The sequence below is a fragment of the Pelodiscus sinensis genome, chromosome 32 (assembly GCF_052426305.1).
Source record: "Pelodiscus sinensis isolate ZL-2025 chromosome 32, ASM5242630v1, whole genome shotgun sequence".
Lineage (NCBI taxonomy): Eukaryota > Metazoa > Chordata > Testudines > Trionychidae > Pelodiscus > Pelodiscus sinensis.
The window spans coordinates 16,251,280-16,274,582 of record NC_143083.1 but is presented as its reverse complement, the minus strand read 5'-3'; the positions used below and the strand labels follow the sequence as shown (position 1 = coordinate 16,274,582).

Sequence of the window (23,303 nt, the reverse complement as noted above, 5' to 3'; positions counted from 1 at the left end):
TTGGGAATGGTCTTGAGAGGTTTCCATGTAAGGACATGGCTGTCACCACACTGTTGCACCTCATCTGCTAGCAGTCTGAGGACCCATCAGAAAATGGTACTTCAGGCTATGGACTTCAGAGGGGTTTAAAACTGAGAGACATCACACTTTGTCATGTCTGTCTAGAATGAAAAATTCCCAGGCCTCTGCACATGCATTGATAGTTGTAGGCAACAGTGCAATTTCTTTATCCTAATATATTAGCAAACAGAAGCAGCAAGATCTTGTTTGAGAACAAAAGCATTGGTGAACAAGTGAGCTCCAGCTGTAAAACGTGCTCTTAGCTACAACCTGGAAACAGTAACATTTAATGACATTTTTATAAATCCTTCTTTAAAAAAAAAAACAACAAATCACTAACATCTCGTCTCCTTGCAAACATACCCTGGGGTGCACGTCAAGGAAGCAACAATGGAGCTTTGGTAAGTTACCAATAATAGGCTAGGACCAGTGTTTTATAAATAATAATGATGAGAAATGCTAAACAAGACCCTGAGATGAAGGTGAACAGGGCTAAAATCTGCCCAACCACAAGTGGGAAAGAGAAAGAAATGGAAGTGAATGCATTATTAACCAGAGATAACGGCAGGAACTAGGTTGTTCCTGCTTATATTATTAATATAACCATCAAAGGACTTAAATATAAAGGCGGCTTTCGACCTGATCCTGCAGTAACTATGAACAGGGGAAAAGGGAAAAGAAAATACACAAATGAGAGTTAAGCACAGAGTGGCAATAGCATCAAACTCAAAGGCATAAAACTTCAAAGAAATTGGGGCAGGGCAAATGTAGCCTGCAGCTGAGGGAGCAGAACATGCTATGGAAGGAATCCTACTATGGCATCTAGTTAATGACCCTTTTGCATTTCCCAATTAGATTACCAGTCCAGACCGTGTACAGTGCACTCCCCAAAAGAGAGCCAGGTAAGTGCACTGTCCAAAGAAAATGCAATCAACCATTTGCTGAAGACGCTGCTTGCCGAGTGCTCCTTCCTGGTGCCAGGGAGAAAGCTGAAGGAAGAGGTGCAGTATGAAACGTGCTAATCATTCTGTTTTAATTTACATGTGCACATTTTTAAAAACGAGTGCTCTGAGTCCAGTTGGCTGGACAGAGCTGTCCATCCCTTTGTCTTGTAGATTCAGTCTCCAAGCTGACTCTATGGCACATGTCTGAGAAAGAAACCGGGTTCAACACCTTCGCACTTACAGAAACTCACTGTTGGGGGGGAAGCTTTAAATCAGACAGTGTTTAAACAATCTGCAGGCATTGACAGAGTCTCTGCACATCTCCCTCACCACAAAATGAAGAAAGTGGGCAAGGTGAGGAGAAACCTTGAAAAGGTGCAGAAGAGTGGAAAGTTCTGCTAATCTCGGTTTTCCTCCTTCCTCCAAGGAGGTTAGGGGAGAGAGGGAGAAATGGCAGGAGTCAGTGGAAGGCAGAAGCTCCTGCGAGGCTCACCGGTGACTCAGTGCTGCTCCGCAGATTGATGATTTGTCACTTCACTGCTGCTTGGATTTAAGGGATAATCTTTGTACCATCTTGTAAAGGAGACCAAAGTGCTAGAAAAGGGAGGGGGAAAAGAGCAATGAGTCCATGTTAGTGCTAGCAAACAGGCAATATGTGGTGTTCTCTGCACGCAAGAAGGAAGGAGCTCATTATGCAGTGCTAGCATAGAAATGCAGAATCTGTCTCAGAGCTGAGTTTGCACTAAGAGTGTGAACAGGTAACCAGTTAACTGGTTACCCAGGAAGCATCACCCTTACTGGGTGATGCTTACCAGGTACCGGTTGACCAGTGCCCGGAAGTGACCCCCACCCCCAGAGCAGGGCCAGGAGATGGCAGCAGCCCCCTGGTCCCATCACTGGGAGTGTCAACCTAACATTTAACCAATTAACTGGTTAATCGGTATTTTCTGTCCCTAGTTTGCGCTTATATCACTACCCTAAGGAGAACTCTGCCTCGTTCTGGATAGAGCTGCTCAGGGTTTGACAAACTAGGTTCAGTTAGTACATGACTGCTAGTGAAGCAAGGGTTATAAGGAAAGGACAATGAATGATTTACAGAAATGCCCACTGAGCTTACCCACATTACCATTATCAACTCCTGTTTTCATGGAAAATTGCTGTAGGTATTTGCTGTTAAACAGCAATTAGTATTTTTGGAATCTGCTCCAATAGAAATGTCTGGCAAAACTCCTACTGACTTCAGTGCATGTGTGATCTGGTCCACTGATAGTAACATCTGGCTTGTCATGATTTTGAGATTGCAAAGCATAACAGGTGAAACCACAGATTAAGGCCAACTGTTAATCCTTTAACATGGGTTTATTTTTTGCAGTTTTATTTAAAAACCCATGATTCCTAATTTCTTTTAATTAGCTCCTGCAGATATAAACAAATGCTTAGAAACCCAAACCTCAGCAGCAATCTCCCAGTGACCCATAATCAATCTAATCAACCAATAAGAAATAAGGTGGGCAGGACCTTTTGAATTATTCAAGAGCAGTTGTGCTTTTCTTTCTATTTAATATATACTAGGGGGCAGTGCCCCCTACTTGCCATGCTCGCCAACCATAATCTCTGCGGGTAGGCAGCCCCAGGCCCCCCTCCCCCCCGGCCACTGTGTGGCAGTCCTGGCACTGCCCCCCCCACCCAGGAGGGGCTGAGGCCACCTTGGCCCCAGCCTTCTCCCCTTTACCCCTGATCCCGAGGCTTCCCTGGCTCTTGCCCCTCCCCATGGCTGCCAGGGAGGGGGGCTGAAGCAAGGCTGTCCTGGCTCTCCCCCCTCTAGGGTGTGTGAGGGGGCATGGGTGCAGAGAGGGTACGCAGCTTCTGGCCCCCTAGATCACCAGAGAAGGGATGGCTTCTGCCCCCCCCCCCCCAGCACTGGGGAGGTGGGGGGAGAAGAAAGGCCACACAGCTCCCGGGGCCGCACGACTTGCAGCTTCACACCTCCCAAGCACAGGGAAAAAGGGGAGGGAAGAGGCTGCGTTGCTCCTGGGTCGTGCGGCTCATGGATTTGGCCCCCCTTCCCGGAGCACTGGGCAAAGGGGGGGAAGAGAGAGGAAAGGCTGTGCCCCCCCTCCTCCCAGGGAAGGAGGCTACTCCATGGCCTCCCCAGGCTCTGTGCAGCAGCCAAGCACTAGAGAAAGGGGAGGGAGGGTGGAAATAGTCGGGATGCAGAGTGACGTCCCACAGGAAAAGATGTGTTATACACACACACACACACACACACACACACACACACACAAAATGGTGGCTGTTTCCTGAAGCCATCTATCTTTAAAAAAAATACAAAAAATCAGGGCTTGGGTCTCAATCTGTATCACACCTGGTTCTCTTTCATTGAGCATTTAACCCATATCAGGAGCCAGACTCCCAATGGCCTCATTATCATTTCAAAGTAATAGCTCCCTCAATCTACTGACAGGCCAACAAGCTTAGAATGTGGCATGCTTCTGATGTAACCTGCCATCTGAACGTGGGCTACTTTATTTCCTATGTACTGAATTGCTTGCTACGTCTCCTGATATTATTCGTGAAAGTATTAATATTCCAAAACATTGAGAGTTTCTTCTTAATTGCACAAAATCATAGATCTTTTTGAGCAGTCTGAATTCAAGCATCTGGAGTGCTGATGTTTTGCATCTCAGTGCACGATCTGACCCATCACAGGCTGTAAACTCTTAATACAGCAGGGCAGATTTAACTCAGATGGCTCAGGGCTAGTCTACAGCAGTGCAATTGTGTGGCTATAGCACATCTGATGAAGATGCGCCGTGCCAAGGGGCGAGAGTATAGTACATAACAGAAGTGCCTCAGTGAGAGGTGGTAGGTATGTTGTCAGAAGCACTGTCCGGGCACTTAGGGAGGTAGAAGTTATGTTGCTCAGGGCATGCGCAACACAAGTTATACAAACAAATGATAACACAGACAGGCCCTCTGCCTGAAGCCCACACTAACTATTAGAGCTCAGAATGTAAGCTAATCACCTAACAATGTAGCACACCTTTCCCGCCCATGATCCCCAAGAGAAGAATTCTGCTCTAGGTTGGTCCACCCCCTCTTAGGAATATGCTGCAGAGCCAGAAAGGAGCTGAATTATGAGCCTGGTAAGACTGTGAAGACACCCATTGAGGTGAACACATCAGCACCAGAAGAATTAATGGGCCATAAAAATCAGGGGGCCTCTATCCTCCAGAGAAGAGGCTGAATTTGACATGGGTGCCCATGCTGCATACCTGGTTCAAATTCTTATAGCTTAAAAAGGAAGTGAAGGAATAGAAGGATCATGCCATTTTCCTCACCTGGACCGCAACATAGGCAACTCCGAGGTAGGCTGCTATACAGAGAGCCAGAAGCAGGTCAAAGATAGCTGGTTTGACCCTGAAATGGACCGACAAAGGGTGAGGTCACCAAGGGAACTACAGCCCTAAAGACAGACATAGACCCAACCCCACCTGAAGGGAAATACACACCTGTATGCGTTCATCACCTGCTTCAACTGGTCGTAAAAAACAAACTCAGGGTCCCTGAGGAAAAAAACGAGCTCTTCAGATTGTGCAACATTTCTGGGCAATGGTTCCAGCAGAAATAAGAAGAGCTCCAGAGCTCACTCATCTCCTGTCTCCCTCGCCACAAAAGCAAGCAACCCATGACAGGCAAACGTGGCAGTCGCACATACCACTGGGCCAGTTTACAGCTCTCAGGAGTTACCCGGACAAACTAGTATACTTCTATCTAACTAGAGAAGAGAAACCTTGCAAAGCTGAAGCCTATTCCCAAAGGGGCAAAATGCTGTTTATTCACACACAAGACAACGACTCATTGCCCCCCGTTTCCACACACATGTTCAGCTTTCTCAAAGAGCAGGTGCCCTGGAGACACCTTATTGGGCTCACAAGCATCTCCCTACCAAGTAGCTAACTCAGGACAAGAGACTGCCTTTGTTCACAAGCAGACAATGCTCTCCTGGAGCCAGAAGACGGTTGCTCCTGTCACTGCATTCAGACAGGGGACACCAATATTTAGCAAGGTGGACTTCTGGAGGCAGAGGGGGCTGAGCAGTGAAAAAAACAGGCACTCCCCTCTTCTCATGGATAAAGCTTGGACTTCTTACGCCCACTGGAATTTTTGAGAGTGCCTTAAAGGTGGTAGAATTTCCCTTAAGGGCACATCTAAAACTACCCTCGGCTTCCGAAAGAAGATATGCAATTTTGGCACAAATTTGCATATTTTCTTTCAATCCCTTTTTTGGAAGAGTTATTTTTTGGGGGGGGGAGCAGTCTAGACGGGGTTTTTGCACAAATCCCCCCTTTTTCGAAAGAACCCTGTAAACCTTGTTTTTTGAGGAATAAGTGTTCTTTCGAAAAAAAAGGGAGGGTTTTGTGCAAAAACTGCTGTCTAGACTGCTTCCCCCCCCAAAAAAAACCCCTCTTCCAAAAAAGGGATTGGAAGAAGATATGCAAATGTGCACCGAATTTGCATATCTTTTCAAAAGCCAAGGTAGTCTAGACGTGTCCTTAGAAAATAAAGAACATGTGCCCACATTGTCCATGGCCAGCAGTCACCTCCACATAGTGAGAACACCAAGAAGCTGCTCCTCAGGAGACAGGGATGCAGTGGAAGGGGAAGTCAGTTTAATTATGCGAGGAGCACAAAGTATCTCCATTACCGTTTATCAGCCTTCACGTGATGCTGCTTGACATCCTTCAAATAGCGGCTCATGTAATATTCTAAGGTGTTGAGGAAGGTGCTGTCTTTATCTACAAGCTGGGCAGCTCTGGGCTGACTGGTCAGCCAGTCCATCACTGACTCCAGCTGTTCCTGCTGAATCTGCTGGAGAAAGAGGACACCAGGGAGATTAGACAAACTTATGCTGCTGATCAAAGGTTTCCAAGAGCACTTTACTCCCCTCCACCCCAGGTAACATCTATGACCCCTGCTCCCTTACCATCTGCTCTGTGAAGATTTGCAGGTCAGCAGGCGCTCCCTGTGAAGAGAGAAAAGGGATGCAGTGATGAAAGCCAGCATGGTGGCAGACACAATCTGGAATAGGGATGTAAATTCCCATTTAAATAAAGTTAAGCAGTTAAACTGTATGTTTAACTGGTTAACCCTGGAGGGCCAAGCCAGGCCCACCACAACGCACCATGAACACGAGGCTCCTCCGGCCAACCTGGGCTGCTTGTTAACTGGTTACCCCGGTAAGCATGCTGGTAAGATTAATGCTTACCAGGTAACTGGTTAACCCTTTACATTCCTAATCTGGAAAGGCCTGGCCAATTGGGTGCCTGTAGGGGGACACACATACCTTCTCAGTTAGGTTGTAGATGACCCGAGTCAAGGCCTCCGCAATGATCCTGGTGTTACGGGTAAGAGTCTTTGAGTCAACTTGTGACCTAGAAGAGAAGGGAGGCACAAGTCTGGCTATGCTAATGGCTGTCTCTTGGGAAAGCTCTTTTCACTCATACAACTGTGGTGAAACTTCACTCATGAAGGAGGAAGAATAGGGCACCTAATCAAAGCAGAGTTACAGACTGAACACCTCCAGCTCTTGGTCTTGATTTCTCAAGAGTTCCTGATATGCTACCATCACTTGAGAACATTACGATACCAGACCAACTGTGTTTATAAAGTACCACTAGCCCAGGGCCAGCCTGAGCCATTCATACACCCCGGGCCCCAGGAGCGTGGCCCTGCCCCAGGTGCCCGGTGCATGTGTGGCCCCGCCCCCAGGGCACCAGCACATGTGCAGCCCCACCCCCGCCCAGTCCAGCAGCCCCATGCAGTGCCCCCTACAGTGGGGTGCCCTGGGCAGTAGCCCGGTCAGCCCATAGCTTGGGCCAGCTCTGCACTAGCCCAAACGCCCATGCCACCACTGAACTTCCGCTGATGCCTTCCCTCAGAGCCACTGACCTCACATCCATGATGCTGTTGCGCAGGCCGTCCCGGTGGCTCTCCAGGTGGGAGATGGTGAAGGCAGGCAGGCGGCGGATCGCAAAGCGTTCATGCTCCCATGCCAGCATGTCCTCAGCCAGGTTTATCTTCTTATGCACCATGGAAAATTTCACTTCTGGAAACTGGCTGGCGACCACCTGTGGAAGACGACATGCAGCCCAGGAAAAGGATGACCAGGAACCATGTTCTGACCCAGACTGCAGTTCTAGTATTATCGATGGCAACACCTCCCTCTCCCAGCCTATTCCAAGGGTATGTTTCCGCCAACATCCTTCAGGAAGGACTGGTTAAGGCAGAAGCACCTGGAAAATATGTAGCAACCCTGGAAACCTGGCTCACTATTAAAGCAACGTTCTGCAATCACCAAGCTGCTGAGGCAGCCATCTGTGGCAGGAGCTGGCTAGTCAGTTCTTACAAGCAAGAAGCTCTATAAGGAAACATTGTACTAAAGAAAAGGAACTGACACCATCTGTTCCACATTGGATTTCCAAATGGTAGAAAACTCCTTGCACCAAATCAAGGCCACCAGACATGAGACTTCATCGCTTTTAGCCACAATAACTTCACATGCTCTATGCTTTATGAAAGCAGAAGAGCTCTCCATAGCTACTCACCCCTAAATGCGCAACCATGCAGCACATGTGCAGCCCGCCCACCCCCACAAGCCCAGGAAAGTTGATGCGTATCATTACCATCTCTAATTCCCTCAGAAAAGCATGCTGCAGGGTCCCCTCCTTCGGAGGTTTTGAGACGTGGAGGTGAAGACCTTTCCCTCTGCCCAGCGTGTCCAGGCACAGCACAAAAGCCACATTATCCTGCAGCAAACTGGAATCTGAAACAGATGTATCCAAACCCATGAAACGCCACTCCATGCTTTCAGGGACTTGAAACATGAGCAGAACATATAATGCGAACGTCTCTTTACTTTGCACAGGTATTACAGACCCACAGTAAGGGTATGTCTACACTTGCACCCTAGTTCGAACTAGAGATGCAAATGTAGGCATTTGAAATAGTCAATGAAGCGGGGATTTAAATATCTCGCGCTTCATTAGCATGATCTTGCCGGCACATTACTCCGATCAACAGCTGTTTCGAAAGTGAAAGTGCGCGCCGGGATGCATTAGTTCGAACCAAACCCCTTGGTTCGAACTAACGTTACTCCTAATTTTTTGAACTAGGGTGCAAATGCAGACATACCCTAAGGCGGCCAGTATGCACCCTACTCTTCCCTTACAATAGCTGCAATACAAATATCATGGACGATACTGTCCTGTACTTTATTACAGTAGGTCAGTATGGATTCAGCTGATATTAAAAGCCCACCCAACAATACAAAATGTGCACATAGGCCAGGGATCGGCAAACCCAGCTGGGGCACTGCTGGGCGGGGCATACTCGGCAGGTGTCTTCCGTGCAGTGCCACTCTCTTCCCCCCCCCCGCCGCTAGGGAAACAGCAGCACACTGTCTGGAGGCTTTCCCTGCTGCAAGGGGGCATGAAGCCAGGTTAGCGACCCTCTTGTGCCCAGACACACCCCAATCCCCCTCACTCGCTCCCCTCCCCCTGCCAATACCCCACACCCCCAGCTTGCTCCAACACCCTCCCTCCTGGCCACACACTGCATCTTCCCTTGCTCTTATTCCCTCCCCCTGGCGAGACACCCAACTCCCAGCCTATTTCTGCACCCCACCTCCCACCCAGACCTTGCAACCTCTACTCTTTCTGCGCCCTACCTCCCACCCAGATCCTGCACACCATCCCTATCCCACACACTGGCAGCCCTGTCCCTCACACTGAACCCCCTCATTTATGTCCCCACCCCAGAGACTACCAGAGTCCATAAAATCCACTAACTCTGGACACAAATCAGATATCTGAAAAGGCAACACACAGAAACCTGTTGGGGAACATTTCAACTTGCCCGGGCACTCATTAATGGATCTCAGAGTTACCATATTGTTTCAGGCCAATTCCACAAGCCAACTACACAAGGATGCCTTAGAACGTAAGAGGTTTGATTCAGATCACAAAGGTATGAATAAAGACATTGGCTAGATGGCACGCTACATTCCACATCCTAATGACCTAAACAACTAAACTATGGGTACTTAAGAACAATTAGCACCTTCTCTATCAGCTTCATGTAGCACCAACACTAACTATTTCTTTCCCCTTTTTATCCTTCTTTTTCCTTCCCCTCCCACCCCCCATATCCCCCATTTATTTAGAAACTGGACCTTTATAACTCCATTCATCTGAAGAAGTGGGTTATGTCCACGAAAGCTCATGATACCATCTACATGTTTTGTTAATCTCTAAGGTGCTGCAAGACTAACTTGGCTACCCCTCTAAAGCTCTGGAACCCCAGAAAAGTAAATCTGATATATGGGAAGCCCCGAACCTCAGCCCTTCCCCTCACCCCATGGAGCTGGAACGCCAGAGGATTGAGGTGTCTCTGTTGAAGGCCACATCAATGAGAGTTGAGGGGTTTTGAGGAGTTTTTTTTGCTTCTCACTTGTGTGGTTCCCAACTGATTTTTCTGTGGGTCAGTGGCCCCCAACTTAAATAAGATTCCACATGCCTGCCATAAAGAAAACATTGAAACCTTTTGTGTTGGACAAATTAATATTTTACTTTATTTAAAATGAAGTTTGATAAACTAATGAGAAAGTTAAAATGCTTAATCTGTTCCATAATTTAAATTAAACTGTTCTCCCTAGCTGCAGCTGGTTCAGTAAATAGGGTCACCAGCCTGCCTCTGTCTTTCCCCTTCCCCTCATACACAGATCTGTAAACAGAAGTGAATAAATTAAATCTTGGCATGCCATTTCTGAAAGGTTGCCGACCCCTGACATAGGCAATAAAGCATGTATTCTGAGACTTTCAAAGTGCTTTACCAAATATTAACCGTCATAACCCCATAGGGGTAGATCACTAAGAATATATCTTGATTTTAGAGGGGAAACATGAAACACAACAGCTAATGACACAGCAAATCAGTGACAGGGTCAGGAAAAGAACCAAACTTCTAATCCCAATCCTGCTCTCAACACTAGTCTGGGGGGTCCTTTTTGCAAACCCTCCGAAGACAACAGTTTCTCTCTGGAATGTGTATTGCTGGAGGGGACCACTGCAGGCCCATATGCCTAGTCCTGACTCATACACCTCTCATGTCCCTAGCATTTTCCTTAACCTTCCAGCTCCCAGAGAACCACATTCTCCCCAGAGAGCACAGGACACATACAGCGGGCTAGTGTTTCGCCCGCAAATGACACCACAGCCCCTGAAGTTAGACAACCCACCCGCCTCCCTATCCTAATTTATTATAGCACAAAGAGTGGAAGTTTTCATTTCTGAAATTGCTCCCCTCCAGCTGAGCTTGCAGGACAACACTCTGCTCGCATTCTAGGTGTCTGTCTCACCTGTGTGATCCAAGTTGTCTTCCAACCACCTCTTGGTTCCTTGATAGTTAAATTTGCCTCCTCCAGATGCAAAGAACAACAGATTATACCTGCCCACCAAGACATGGGGAAATTATAGTTAGCAGAATTCTTGGCTGTGGTGGCAGCATGCCCAGCCTCAGAAGAGGTAAAGGACAGTGCATGGCACTTTGCCCAAAGACTGACTTCTGCTCTGAGCTGCATCCTGTTAAGCACCCCTGAGTAAAATCACGAGTGTTTTTACTTTACATACCACATGCACTTGACTGCAACATCTATACAAGAATAGCATAAAATCCACATCCTAGCAGAAGGCAAGGAAATGCCTGCTGGAACACACAGTTCTTACTGAATATTTGGCACTTACACACTTTACATTTCCAAGACACTGTAGAGCCATTAACTAATCCCTTCTCCCAACAGTCCTGAGATGTAAGTGTCTCTAGCCTCCCTTTGCTGATGAGGAAAACCAGATACATGTTGAAGAACTTGCCACAAGCCACATAGCAAGACAGTGGCAGAGCAGGGATCAGAGTACAAGAATTCCTGGCTGTTATCCTGCCCTCACTCCACTAGATCATGCAGCCTCCACCTTACACAAAGCATAAACAGATAAGCCACTGCAAGGAAAAGATAGGAAAGAGCATGATCATTCATGAACAGCAGATGTATGGAAATAGAGCTTGTGGTAACAGCGCACAGGCAACTTGGTTTAACCATGCCAGCCCAGTCACTGTGCTAAAGGACTCTGCATGTAGAACATGTCACATCTGCAGGATTCTTAATGAGTCTCTCTCTCAGCCAAAACTCCTTCCATGAGCCCACCCCCACCCATGCTCTCCAGTGGAGAGAGCAGCTTCTTACCCAGCATGGGTACGTTTGTAGGTGTAGAGTCGAGAAAAGAGCCGGGCCAGCTCTAGTAGCACAGAGATGCCACTGCCATTGGAGTCTGCACCATGCGACAGCCACTGTAGAAAAAGCACAGGAGAGATAAAGACACAGGTATGTGATGGCACTATAGCACAGCTTCCTTGCAACACACAGGCCTTACAGGCCCCTTAAACACCCCTGCCCGACCCCTAGCAAGAGGGAGGAGAAGAGGCAGGTACACATGTGCTGGGATGCAACCAGTTAACAAGAACAGAGAGCTGCAGGAAAAATAATACTTACTGGGGCCACTCCAAAGGAATCATAATGGGCAACTATTACAATGGTAGGCAGGTCGTCTCCTCCCAGAGCAGCCAGCCTCCCCTGGAGAGAGAACACACAGGATCATTACCCCGCATCCCTTCCTGCATTACTCTATTGCCTGTAGTGCAGGGGTACAACAGACCACTCCTAACCATCTCCCCAGTGAATAATCATACTTCCACTGATTTCCAGCATTAAGTTCTTAACCCGCTTTCTGGTTTCTGAAGCCAGAAAGGTGGAAAAGCTGTCTCTACTACTTGGCTAAAAAATCTCTCCTTTCCTCTGAGGTTTTAACAGCACACCACTCGGTGAAATCCCCATACGGAATGGGCTTTCCTATAAATATTACCAGCCTAGATCCCAGTTCTGATCCATCTAGAACTCACCTCAAGGCTGGTTATCAGCCAGTCACTGACAGCCTTGCTCTGAGCCCCACTTGTAACCATCTGGAAGCCATTGGCCGTTGCCGTGTGCAGCAGAACTAGAAACAAAGAATTCACTATATTGTGAGGGAAAAAAATCTTACCCCGTGAATTCCCTTCCCAGCTGATGCAAAGTCTAGCTAAGCCCATCACCTTTATGACTTTTATGTTTTATGTTTCCAGTGACAAAGCATTTTAATTCTGCTAAAAAAACCCTCAACAAATGTTCACCCCAGTATCCAAAGGATGTTACAAATAATTGAGCCCAACACACTTGACAGACAGATAAAAATGAATGCCATTTACAATGAAGTAAATTGAGGAACATAAGTGTTTAAGTTACTTGCCCAAGGACACAGAGTGATCAGTGGCAGGGCCAGGAATAGGCCAAAGAGATGTGACTCATCATAACCTGCTATAACTACTAATAAAACACAACTTCTCACCAAATTTTACTGAATTTGGGCCCTACAATGTTGCAAATGAGATGAAACTGAAATAAGGATTTGTGCAGAACAATATTTCTAAATCATGTCTCTCCAAGTAATGTAACAACACAGCCTTTATATAGCCTTTTCATTCACAGATCATTATCTCCAATTTGCAGATACAGAAAGTAAGACCACGAAAATTAAGTGGTCTGTCCAAATGACACAGTAGGCAAGCTAGGAATAAAACTCAGAACTCCTGGAATCTATTGCCCTAGCCATTAGACCATGCTGCATTTCCAGAATTTTGCAGAAACATCTGCCTACCATTCAGAGGGACACGTGACTAAGGAACATTATTTTGGACCATTTTCTTCCTTTCAACTCCCTCCTTTTATTGCAACTCACCTTCAGCAGCAGAAGCTGTTCCTTGCGATGTAGAAGCAGCCTGTGTTTGATCATAGATGGAGAGCAGCTCTGCATCCTCAACTGCAAAATAGACCGGCACGATGGTTTCCATGGCCAGCATTTCTGGCTCTATCTCCATGAATTGCTGAAAATTTAGGAGGAGAGGGGCAAACTTAGGCTTCATTAAACTTGCAAGGAGGCAAGCAATCTAATGGCCAAAGCAGAGGGCATAAATCAAAGTTTTAATGTTAACCTTGACAGAAACCCACATCAAACCACAATGGGGTGTTTCGGTCACTATATTGTACCTGAATCTTTGCTCCCTTTCTCCATTAACATCACCACTCTATCTGGAGGGATATTTACCCGGACAACATCTTGCGGTACTGCTGACATGGCCTTGGGCAAGATGATCACCACGGCCCCAGCTGACTGGCGGAGGGCCTTTTGGTACTGCTCATACGAGAAATCCACAAGCCGCATCATCACGCAGCGGCGGCTGAGAACGTCCGCCTCTACAGTCCGGGCCTCTGTGTTTAATACCGCATTCCTGGTGCCTGCCAGGAAGAAGCAGAGGATGAGATCTAGCCAACGATCTTGTAAATACCAGCATTCCGCTCCCAGAGTGCTCTTTATGCTAAACAGCCTTGATTATTTCCATGGTCATCAGAAGAGACAGATATTTGTAATCATTGAAGTTATTCCTTTTTCTCTTCTCTATTCCTTTTCGGCACCCTCAGTTTTCCCCCTTCCCTATGTGGGTTACACTAATCTTCATATCTACATCACTTATAACCAGATTTGTGGAACCATGTTCTGACATGCTCACCTGACCCAATTATTGATACAGTACAATCAAATCCACATAGCAGGATTCTCCTCCAGCACAGTGATAGATTAGATCTGTTTGCTTCTCTGCACCTATCATCTATATATGTATCCAATGCTTCCTGGGAAAATCTGGGAAGCAGATTGTCCAGTCAGCTGCATTTTCTGGCTTTGGGAATAGCTTGCCTAAGAGCACAGAGGTAAAGCTGAATGGAAATGCTAACAGATAGCATAGTTTGAGAACATATGAAATGTGGCTATACATGCACAAGTTACACAGAATATAAAATCAAGAAGTTTGGAATGGTAGAAAATTGATAAGGGAAGAAAAGAGACAGAAGGAGAACTCTATAGTCAGGAGAGTTAAGGACAAAAAGCAGTTCTTTAACTATATTAGGAATATTCTGAAAGTGGCTTTGGTCCATTACTAGATGGAAATGGTAGAATTATAATAATATGGAAAGGCAGAAGTGCTCAGTAATTATTTCTGTTCTGTATTTGGAGAAAAACAGATGATATCGCCTCATCATAAAGTGATAAGATTCTTTCCGTTCTATTGATACCTCTCTGCAGGATGTAAAACAGAAGCTACTAAAGTTAGATTTTTTTTAAAACAGTAGGTGTCCCAATAAGCCACATCCAAAAAAATTTGTAAACTGGCTGATGAGCTGGTTGGGACATTAATGTCAATTTTCAGTGAGTCTTGATGCACTGTCCAAGAAAACTAATGTGGCAATTTTTAAAAAAGGTAAACAAGATGAGCCAGGCAATTATAGGACTGTTAGGCTGACAGTGATCTCAGGCAAAGATAAGAGGGGCTAATATGGGACTTGATTAATTCAAATTAAGCAAGGCTAATGTAATTAATGAAAATCAACATAGGTTTATGGAAAACGACTCATGTCAAAATAACTTGTAATCTTGTCAAAAAAAGATGTCAAGTTTGACTGATAAAGGTAAGAGAGTTGATATACTATATCTAGTCCTCTCTAAGGCATTTGACTTGGTATCACACAACAATTTGATTAAAAGAACTTGAAAGATATTAATCTAACATGGCACACGCTAAATGGATTAAAAACTGGCTAACAGAGGGGCTTCAAAATTAATTGTAAACAGGGAATCATCATGAAATGGGTGTGTTTCCAGTGGGGTCCCCTACTTAAAAATATAGTGCCCCATTCTATAGGTCAGGCTGACTTAAAAGCACTAACACCATGCTGAAAAGCCGCATGATGTCAGTATTTTAAGTCACTGTGCTTGAACCTGGCAGTACCCCCGATTCACATTAGTCTTGCCTGAGTTGACTGTGAAGGTCAAGTCTAGAACTGCTTACATGGTTAACATGTGTCCGTAGAAAAAAGACCAAACCACTTTCCAACATAAGCACAGTTCTTTATGGTTTATGCCCCAATGATGGCAGAACATCCGAGAACTGCATTATACATTTACACAATAGCGTTTTATATGGGTTTTACTGGCAGAGTTCCACCACGGTTTTCCTGAGCAGTGGGAGCATACATTTTTTTTCTTCCTAAGAACTGTACTTCATGCCCCACTGCACCAAGGTGTATAGCATAGTGTGTAATAGGGCTGTGAATGGGTAACCAATTAACTGGTTACCTGGTGCCTAGGATCAGCCCCTCCCCCACTCGCAGCCCCCCAGTTCCAGCCCCGCTAGGCCCACTGCACACAGAGCTGATAGCCCTGTGGGCTGCTCCAGTCATACTGGAGTGGTCCCCCACCAGGGATCCTGCTTAATCAGTTATCTCAGGGATCGGCTACCTTTTCAAACCAAAGAGCCAAACTACATCAAAATTCAGATCAGGTGGTCAACAAAAAGCCATGATGATTAATAATAGCATAAATTAAATGTACTCACAGATTTTATTTAATGGGACTTCTGCTGCTGCATCTTTTCATACATTCCTTTGAAGTTTACATCATAACTGGTCAAATTCAAGTTCATGCACACATTCAGACTACAAGCGTTTTACGCGTTTTTTAAATTTTGAATTTTTCATTTTAATTTAAAAAGTTGCATGTATTTTGGGAATGACCAAAGAGTCATATTTGGTTTCATACTGAGCTATATTTGGCTCGAGAGCCATAGGTTGCTGACCCTGAGTTAACTGGTTAATCTTAATGCTTGGGCTTCCATACAAAACAAGCTGTAGAATTTTCTCCAGTCACCCCTGCTTTAGCCCAGCTAGTACAGACCACTTCCCCTGTGCAGTGCTACACAAACAAAGGGATCTACACTAGTGGATCAGCTTGTATGATCAGAGGGGCCTCTAGCTATAATACACCTCGCAAAGAAATAAATCTGCCCATGCTCATTAGAAAAAAATCATATAACAATCATAGAATTACAGAGCTGGAAGAGACCTCAGGATGTCATCAAGTCCAGCCCCCTGCCCAAGGCAGGACCAATCCCAACTAAATCAACCCAGCCAGGGCTTTGTCAAGCCAAGACTTAATCCTGAAAGAAATGCCTGTTTAAACATGGTTTGAACTAAGGATGCTAAGTAATGGTTAACTGACTAATCCATAAGCACTTCTGCATTCCTCCTTTGAAATGTACAAGAGCTGTGCAGCCTGAGACCAGCGGGAAGTCCCGCTGACTCAGGCGTGCCAGCTTTGAAATGTACGAGAGTCCCCAGCAGGGGCTCTGGTGCATTTCAAAGCGGCAGCGCCCTCATGGAGTCCCCTGCTAACCCCAAGTTCCATGCTGCGCTGCTGATTTGAGCTATGCAGCGCTGTCCCTTTCAAACGCCACCTCAGCGTTTCAAAGGGGCAGCACTGCACAGCTGAACCCCAGATCAGCTGTGCAGCACTGCTGCTTTAAAGTACCTCCTTTTCCTCTATCAGATAGAGGCAGCAAAAGGGGGGGGGAGGAATCCACTAGTCAACTGACTATCCGATAAGCATTTGCTTATTGGCTAGTTGACTAGTCCTTAACATCCCTAGTTCAAACTAGCATATTTGGATCCCAGCATGGACTTCTGCAGCATGAGCTCAACATTGTAATGTCCAGAGAAAACAAGACCGACCTACCTTTTGTACCTTTTCAGAGGAAAATTAAATATGTATATAGTTATTTTTAATCTGAATAATTTTTACATAGTATTAGAGTAAATCAAACTGTTCAAAACTAGGAATGCCATCATGTAAAGAGTGATAGAAATGTAGCCGTGTTAGTCTGGGGTAGCTGAAGCAAAATGCAGGACAATGTAGCACTTTAAAGACTAACAAGATGGTTTATTAGATGGCCCACGAAAGCTCATCATCTAATAAACCATCTTGTTAGTCTTTAAAGTGCTACATTGTCCTGCATTTTGCATCATGTAAAGAGTTAATTTTGTCAACTACGTGCATTTACCTCCCCTTGCTGCCTCTGTATCAGAGGCAGCAAGAGGGGGAGTGGAAGCTGGTGCCCTTGAGGAACTAGCTTTTAAACTGGCCCCCCTCAAGTACCAGACCCGCCTGCTCTCACACCCCACCCCCGCACTGCTGCCTCTAATAGAGAAGCAGTAGCATGGAGGGTGGGAGGATAGGCTGGAGCCAGTAAGCATGGGAAGCTGGCTTTCAATCCAGCTCCCCATGCATATTGGCTCCCATGGACCTGCCTGTCCCCACTTCCTTGCTGCCTCCTACAGAGGCAGCTGGGGGGAGCTGGCATAAAAGCCGGTTCCCTCCAGCGCCACTTATCCCCCTCCCCCGGGTTGCTGCCTCCGGGAACTATCAAATAGTTGTATAACTGCTAAGATTTCATGCAGTTATACAACTATTCAACTACACTAGGGATGTTAAATTTCAATTAACTAATCAAATAGTCGATGTTTCCATCGATTACTAGATTAGTTGATAAGGACTAGCACATCGGTCCGCCTTTGAGTCCCAGTGGGGACTCTTGTACATTTCAAAATTGGAATGCCACCACAGCAACCCCTCCTGCTCCCATAGAGCTAGAGGGAACCAGCTTTTAAGCCAATTCCCCCCCAGCACCTTCTCCTTTTCCCCCGTCTTTGTGATAGAGGCAGCAAGGGGAGGGAGGAAGTGACTAGTCGATTCATTGCTTACATCCCTAGATTACACTACATCTAACATCCCTATTCTTAGCCCGATTCAGGCTCAACCTTTTAAAAAAACTTAGTTGATCCCACTGGAAAGGAATTTGAGAGTTTGGTACAAAAAAAAGTTTTTGCCCCAAAGGACATCTGACCTCAGTACACAGAGAATAGGAACATTAGCTACCTAAAGCGTTTAGCAAGGGACAAAGGGAATACACAATTCACTCAGCTTAAAGGGCCCAGAAAAAGAAACAGCATTAAAAGTTAATCGCAAGCATCTTACAAATCAATATGCTGTTTTTCTAAGAGTCCAAGACTTGGAACAAGAGAGATGCTGTGAACACTGGCTTGGATTTAAGATTCTTACAGCTGAAGTCAAAGCCAACTGAAATTTGTGTGCAGTACCTCCTGTTAAATCTGCCAGCAAAGACTGACTGCAGTCTGAAGAAATACAGCTCAGTATCTCCATGAGAGAATAGAGCTATGACCTAATGAATGTATCAAGAATGGACATTTCAACATTGGCAACGATTAAACTTTGGTTCAAAAATAATGACAAGAATCTAGTTCATTCATATATCTCATACGTCAATATCAGACTAGGGGGGAGAACTTACAAGGTACATAGATCTAGCCAATATTATTTCCCCTTTAATGCTGTTTAATCTTACGGAATTTCAGAAAGATCTGGAGATTCAATCCCCAACATGCTATGACACAAATCAGGGGCTGTATGTTAGGATTTCAACAAATGGCTGAAGTTTTAAACTACAATGACAAAAAATTATAAAACCCACATGGAAGCAGCATATAAACCCTAATTTGGAAGACGACAGCTAGGTGACTGCCCTCTTACAAACAATTCTTCATTCTTTGTTAATCAGTGTGGGAGGACGAAACAAATTATAACACTTCAACTCATGATGGAGGTTATATTTTTGACTCAAGACAAGACATTTAGCAATCAAAATACTATATATCTGAGAAAATTTGTATGTTCAAAAACTCCTCCTAAACAGGAAGAGCTAGGACACCAAATTTGGTATACAGCTCCCTTTTATCATAAATTAATAGCAAGGTAAGGGTTTGGGTCATAGAATACTAGAACTGGAAGGGACTTGGAGAGATCATCAAATCCAGTCCCCTGCCCTCACGGCAGGACCAAGCACTGTCTAGATCGGGGCTACTCAACATGCAGCCTGTGGGCCATTTGTGGCCCACAGGGCGGTTTGGGTTTACACAGGGCTCAACATGCGATCCACAGGTAGGTTCCTTTGAACATGGCCTCCACTGGGAACATGCTCCACAACAGCAAGTCAATATAATGATCTTCTGTTGATATGCGTTTTAGTAGTTAAATTCCTGGACAATCAATTGCTCATTCAAAGTGCTGTTGTATGGAAATCAGGTAAATATTGCATTTTATGAACATCAGCAGAACTGATTTAAATGGGGCCTGCCTGTTGTGTAGTCTTGCCTTAATCTTTGTATTCATGCCCGTCAGTGTGAAAGAAGCTATTTGCATATATTTGCATGTGTACGCAACCACACTTAAGTTGCGGACCTCAGCATGTGTTGTATGATTGTGGCCCCTAGGGCTTCCAAAGTTGAGTAAACCTGATCTAGACCTGTGTTTCTCAACCAGTGATACAAATATCATTGGGGTACTCGAGAGAAGTCTGGGGGGTATATCAACACAACTGAAACTTGGAGAAAACTGAATTTCTGTTTTAAGTTTTACAGCGCTTTGTTATTTTTGTACTTTTTACACCCAAAAATTTCATTGCCCACCTGGCTACGATTAAACTAATGTGTTGCGATGATAGAAAAAAGTGTGTGTCTGAAAACTGTAGATACTGGGGGTACTTATAATTGTTTTTAATGGGGGGGGACTTACAATTTTATTTTATAAAAGAGGTACTTTATAAAAAAAAAGGTTGAGAGACACTGATCTAGATCATCTCTGATCGATGTCTATCAACCTGATTTTAAAAATTTCCAGTGAAGGAGATTCCACAACCTCCCCAGGCAATTTATGCCAGTATTTAACCATCCTGACAATTAGGAAGTTTTTTCTAATGTCCAACCTAAACTTCCCTTGCTGCAGTTTAAGCCCGTTGCTTCTTGTGCTATTATCAGAGGCCAAAGAAAACAATTTTTCCCCTCCTCCCTGTGAAAGAGATGTGCCTGGAACAGGATTGCTTCTCACAAAACCATACAGAAAAGAGACAATGAAAGAGGCTGGCTGAGGGCACACCCAACCCACTGGGACTGCACTAGCCACAAGCCTCCACCCTCCAGGCTCCCTTTACACAGCACAGGGTATGTGCGTGTAAGGGGGCTGAAGCTCCCCTTCTACCCATTTCTACAGGAACATTGCTAACTTTCCTTTCCTCAGGGAGTGAGGGGAAAGTGCACAGTTTGCTGAAGTCCTCACTCTAGCTGGGGAGCACAGGGGGCAGGCAAATCTGGACCTGCCCCAGCCGGGGGACATGCACCCCTCCCCTGGCTATGCCTGCTGGAGCTGCAGCAGCTTTGAAGAGGTGTTTCTCATCTGGCTCTAAGATGCTGTGGTGAGAGAGGGCTGGGGGTAGTCCTCTTTCCCCTGGGCAGCCTGCATACTACACCTCTCATCCACAGTCTCACTCCAGAGCAATGATTTAAATGAAGAAATACAGAAATTAACTGAGTTAAGAACCCAAGCAATGCCAAGTACATTTTCTAGTAAGAACATCAGGACTAAAAAAGGAGGAGGGAACTGTAATGTAAAGAAAGCATAAGTCTAGATTGGAGAAGGGGTTAGAACTTTCATACCAGCTAGCAGTGGGGCATATATGAGGAAGAGAGAGAAAAGTGAAAACAGAGTAGCTCACAAAGGAGGAAATTTGACTTCTGAGCAGAAAGGAGAGGAACAGTCAAAGATCAATTTAGATGCCAAATTATCTAACATAAGAGACTAAGGCCAGTGTTTAAACCAGGAGTGGGTTTAGCCCCAAGAGAGGGAGGACAGAACTGAGCTATCTGCAACACTGAAGAGTTGTGCCAGAGGCAATCGGCACTCAAACAGCCAGTGCTCACTTGCCCAGTGACCTCTGCAGAGATCCCTAAACTTCCTCATGTCCTCTGGCAAAGCAGCTGTAAATCTGGGTGAAAAGTAAAATCCTGGTTTAGTGGAAACCAGATGTTAAATTTGTGCTGGGTTCCTCAGCTAAGTAAAGTGACCTGCACAGACAGGACACCAGCTGATTTATGACACTGGTTAAAACCCCACCATGTATCGGCAGTGGGGGTTGTAGCAGGGGAGAAAGAAGCCCTCACACGTGCTCATGGGAAAGGACATTGCCAAACCAGCAAGGGAAGAGCAAAGCCACGTGCCTGAAGTACAGCCCCTCTCAGACACAGCCAAGAGTTCCTTTCCTTAGGCCAGTACAGCCAACGAAAAAGGTTACAGAGCCCCAGGGTAAGGCACTGGAGGGAATGCGGAGGGGCGGCGGGGGCAGGATCCGGAGGGGGCACTGGAGGGGAGCGGGGGGGCGGGGGGGGCAGGGGCAGGATCCGGGGGGGGGGGGCAGGATCCGGGGGGGGGCGGGGGCAGGCGGGGGGGGGGGCAGGATCCAGGGGGACACTGGAGGGAGTGCGGGGGGGCTGGGGGCAGGATCCGGAGGGGGCACTGGAGGGGGTGCGGGGGGGCTGGGGGCAGGATCCGGAGGGGGCCAGGGGGGTGCAGGGGCAGGATCCGGGGGGGGGGCACTGGAGAGGGTACGGGGGGGCCGGGAGTAGGATCCGGGGGGCACTGGAGGGGGTGCGGAGGGGGGCAGGGTCCCGGGGGGCACCGGAGGGGGTGCGGAGGGGGGCAGGGTCCCGGGGGGGCACCGGAGGGGGTGCGGAGGGGGGCAGGGTCCCGGGGGGCACTGGAGGGGGTGCGGAGGGGGGCAGGGTCCCGGGGGGCACTGGAGGGGGTGCGGAGGGGGGCAGGGTCCGGGGGGCAGGGAGTGCCGGGGGGGGCGGGGGGGCACGGGGGGCAGGGGGGCAGGGTCCCGGGGGGCCGGAGGGGCGGGGCAGGGTCCCGGGGGGGCACTGGGGGGTGCGGGGGCAGGGTCCCGGGGGGGGCAGGGTCCGGGGGGCACTGGAGGGGGTGCGGAGGGGGGCAGGATCCGGGGGGGGCGGAGGGGCGGGGCAGGATCCGGGGGGGGGGGGGGCGGGGGGCGGGGCAGGGTCCGGGGGGGCGCTGGGGGGGTGCGGGGGCGGGGCAGGGGGCCGGGGGGGTGCGGGGGGGTGCGGGGGGCAGGGTCCCGAGGGGGCGCTGGGGGGGGTGCGGGGGCAGGATCCGGGGGGGGGGCAGGATCCGGGGGGGCAGGGTCCCGGGGGGCGCTGGAGGGGGTACGGGGGCAGGATCCGGGGGGGGGGGGCAGGATCCGGGGGGGGCACTGGAAGGGGTGCGGAGGGGGGCAGGGTCCCGGGGGGCACCGGAGGGGGTGCGGAGGGGGGCAGGGTCCCGGGGGGCACTGGAGGGGGTGCGGAGGGGGGCAGGGTCCGGGGGGGGGCAGGATCCGGGGGGGGTGCGGAGGGGGGCAGGGTCCCGGGGGGCCGGAGGGGCGGGGCGCGGAGGGGGGCAGGGTCCCGGGGGGCACTGGGGGGGGTGCGGGGGAGGGGGGGGGGGATCTGGGGGGGTGCGGAGGGGGGGCAGGATCCGGGGAGGGCACTGGGGGGGGTCCCGGGGGGCGGGGCAGGGTGCCGGGGGGCGCTGGAGGGGGTGCGGGGGCAGGATCCGAGGGGGCACTGGGGGGGGTGCGGGGGCAGGATCCGGGGGGGCAGGGTCCCGGGGGGCGCTGGAGGGGGTACGGGGGCAGGATCCGGGGAGGGCAGGATCCGGGGGGGCAGGGTCCCGGGGGGGCGCTGGAGGGGGTACGGGGGTAGGATCCGGGGGGGGGGGGGCAGGATCCGGGGGGGCCGGAGGGGCGGGGCAGGATCCGGGGGGGGGGGGGGGGCAGGATCCGGGGGGGGGGGGGCCGGAGGGGGCGGGGCAGGGGGTCCGGGGGGGGGGGGGGCAGGATCCCGGGGGGGGGGGCACTGGGGGGGTGCGGAGGGGGGGGCAGGATCCGGGGCCGGGGGGGGGGGGCCCTGGGGGGTGGGGGGCAGGATCCGGGGGGGGGGGGACGGGGGGGGGGGGTCCCGGGGGGGCACTGGGGGGGTCCCGGGGGGCAGGATCCGGGGGGGCCGGGGGGGCACTGGGGGGCGCTCACCGTAGGGCTGCCCGCCCAGCTCGTACTGCTGCATGCGATAGACCGTGAACTCGTGCGCGGCCTCGGCGGCGGGCGGCGGGCCCAGCAGCAGCAGCAGGGCCGGCACGAAGAGCAGGACGCTGAGCGGCAGGCACGAGGCCTTGAGCACCGACTCCAGCACCTCGCCCGCCTCCTCCAGCATCGCCCCGGCCCCTCGCGCCGCAGCCCGCAGGCACCGCCCGGACAGCCCGCCGGGGCCTCGCTCGCAAGCGCTCACGGGAGATGGAACTC

At 48.8% G+C, this 23,303-nt stretch overlaps 1 protein-coding gene across 3 annotated transcripts; it reads right to left on the bottom strand.

Moving 5' to 3' along the window:
* Positions 1-376: 376 nt before the first annotated feature.
* NCLN (nicalin) lies at positions 377-23,290 on the bottom strand. 3 transcript variants are annotated; one of them, XM_075902529.2, is made up of 16 exons: positions 23,034-23,289; positions 13,256-13,446; positions 12,890-13,034; positions 12,018-12,112; positions 11,611-11,691; positions 11,305-11,408; positions 10,423-10,511; positions 7,691-7,830; positions 6,957-7,135; positions 6,352-6,439; positions 5,992-6,030; positions 5,713-5,876; positions 4,517-4,570; positions 4,346-4,424; positions 1,498-1,598; positions 377-1,208 (listed from the first exon to the last, which is right to left on the bottom strand). In XM_075902529.2, exons 1-15 carry the CDS (start codon positions 23,212-23,214, stop codon positions 1,539-1,541), a joined length of 1,689 nt encoding a protein of 562 aa, XP_075758644.1. In that variant the 5' UTR covers positions 23,215-23,289; the 3' UTR covers positions 377-1,208; positions 1,498-1,538. The 3 variants fall into 3 exon arrangements, with proteins under 3 accessions (XP_075758644.1, XP_075758645.1, XP_075758643.1); XM_075902530.2 differs by having other exon boundaries at positions 377-1,598; positions 5,713-5,873; positions 23,034-23,290; XM_075902528.2 differs by having other exon boundaries at positions 377-1,598.
* Positions 23,291-23,303: the final 13 nt, after the last annotated feature.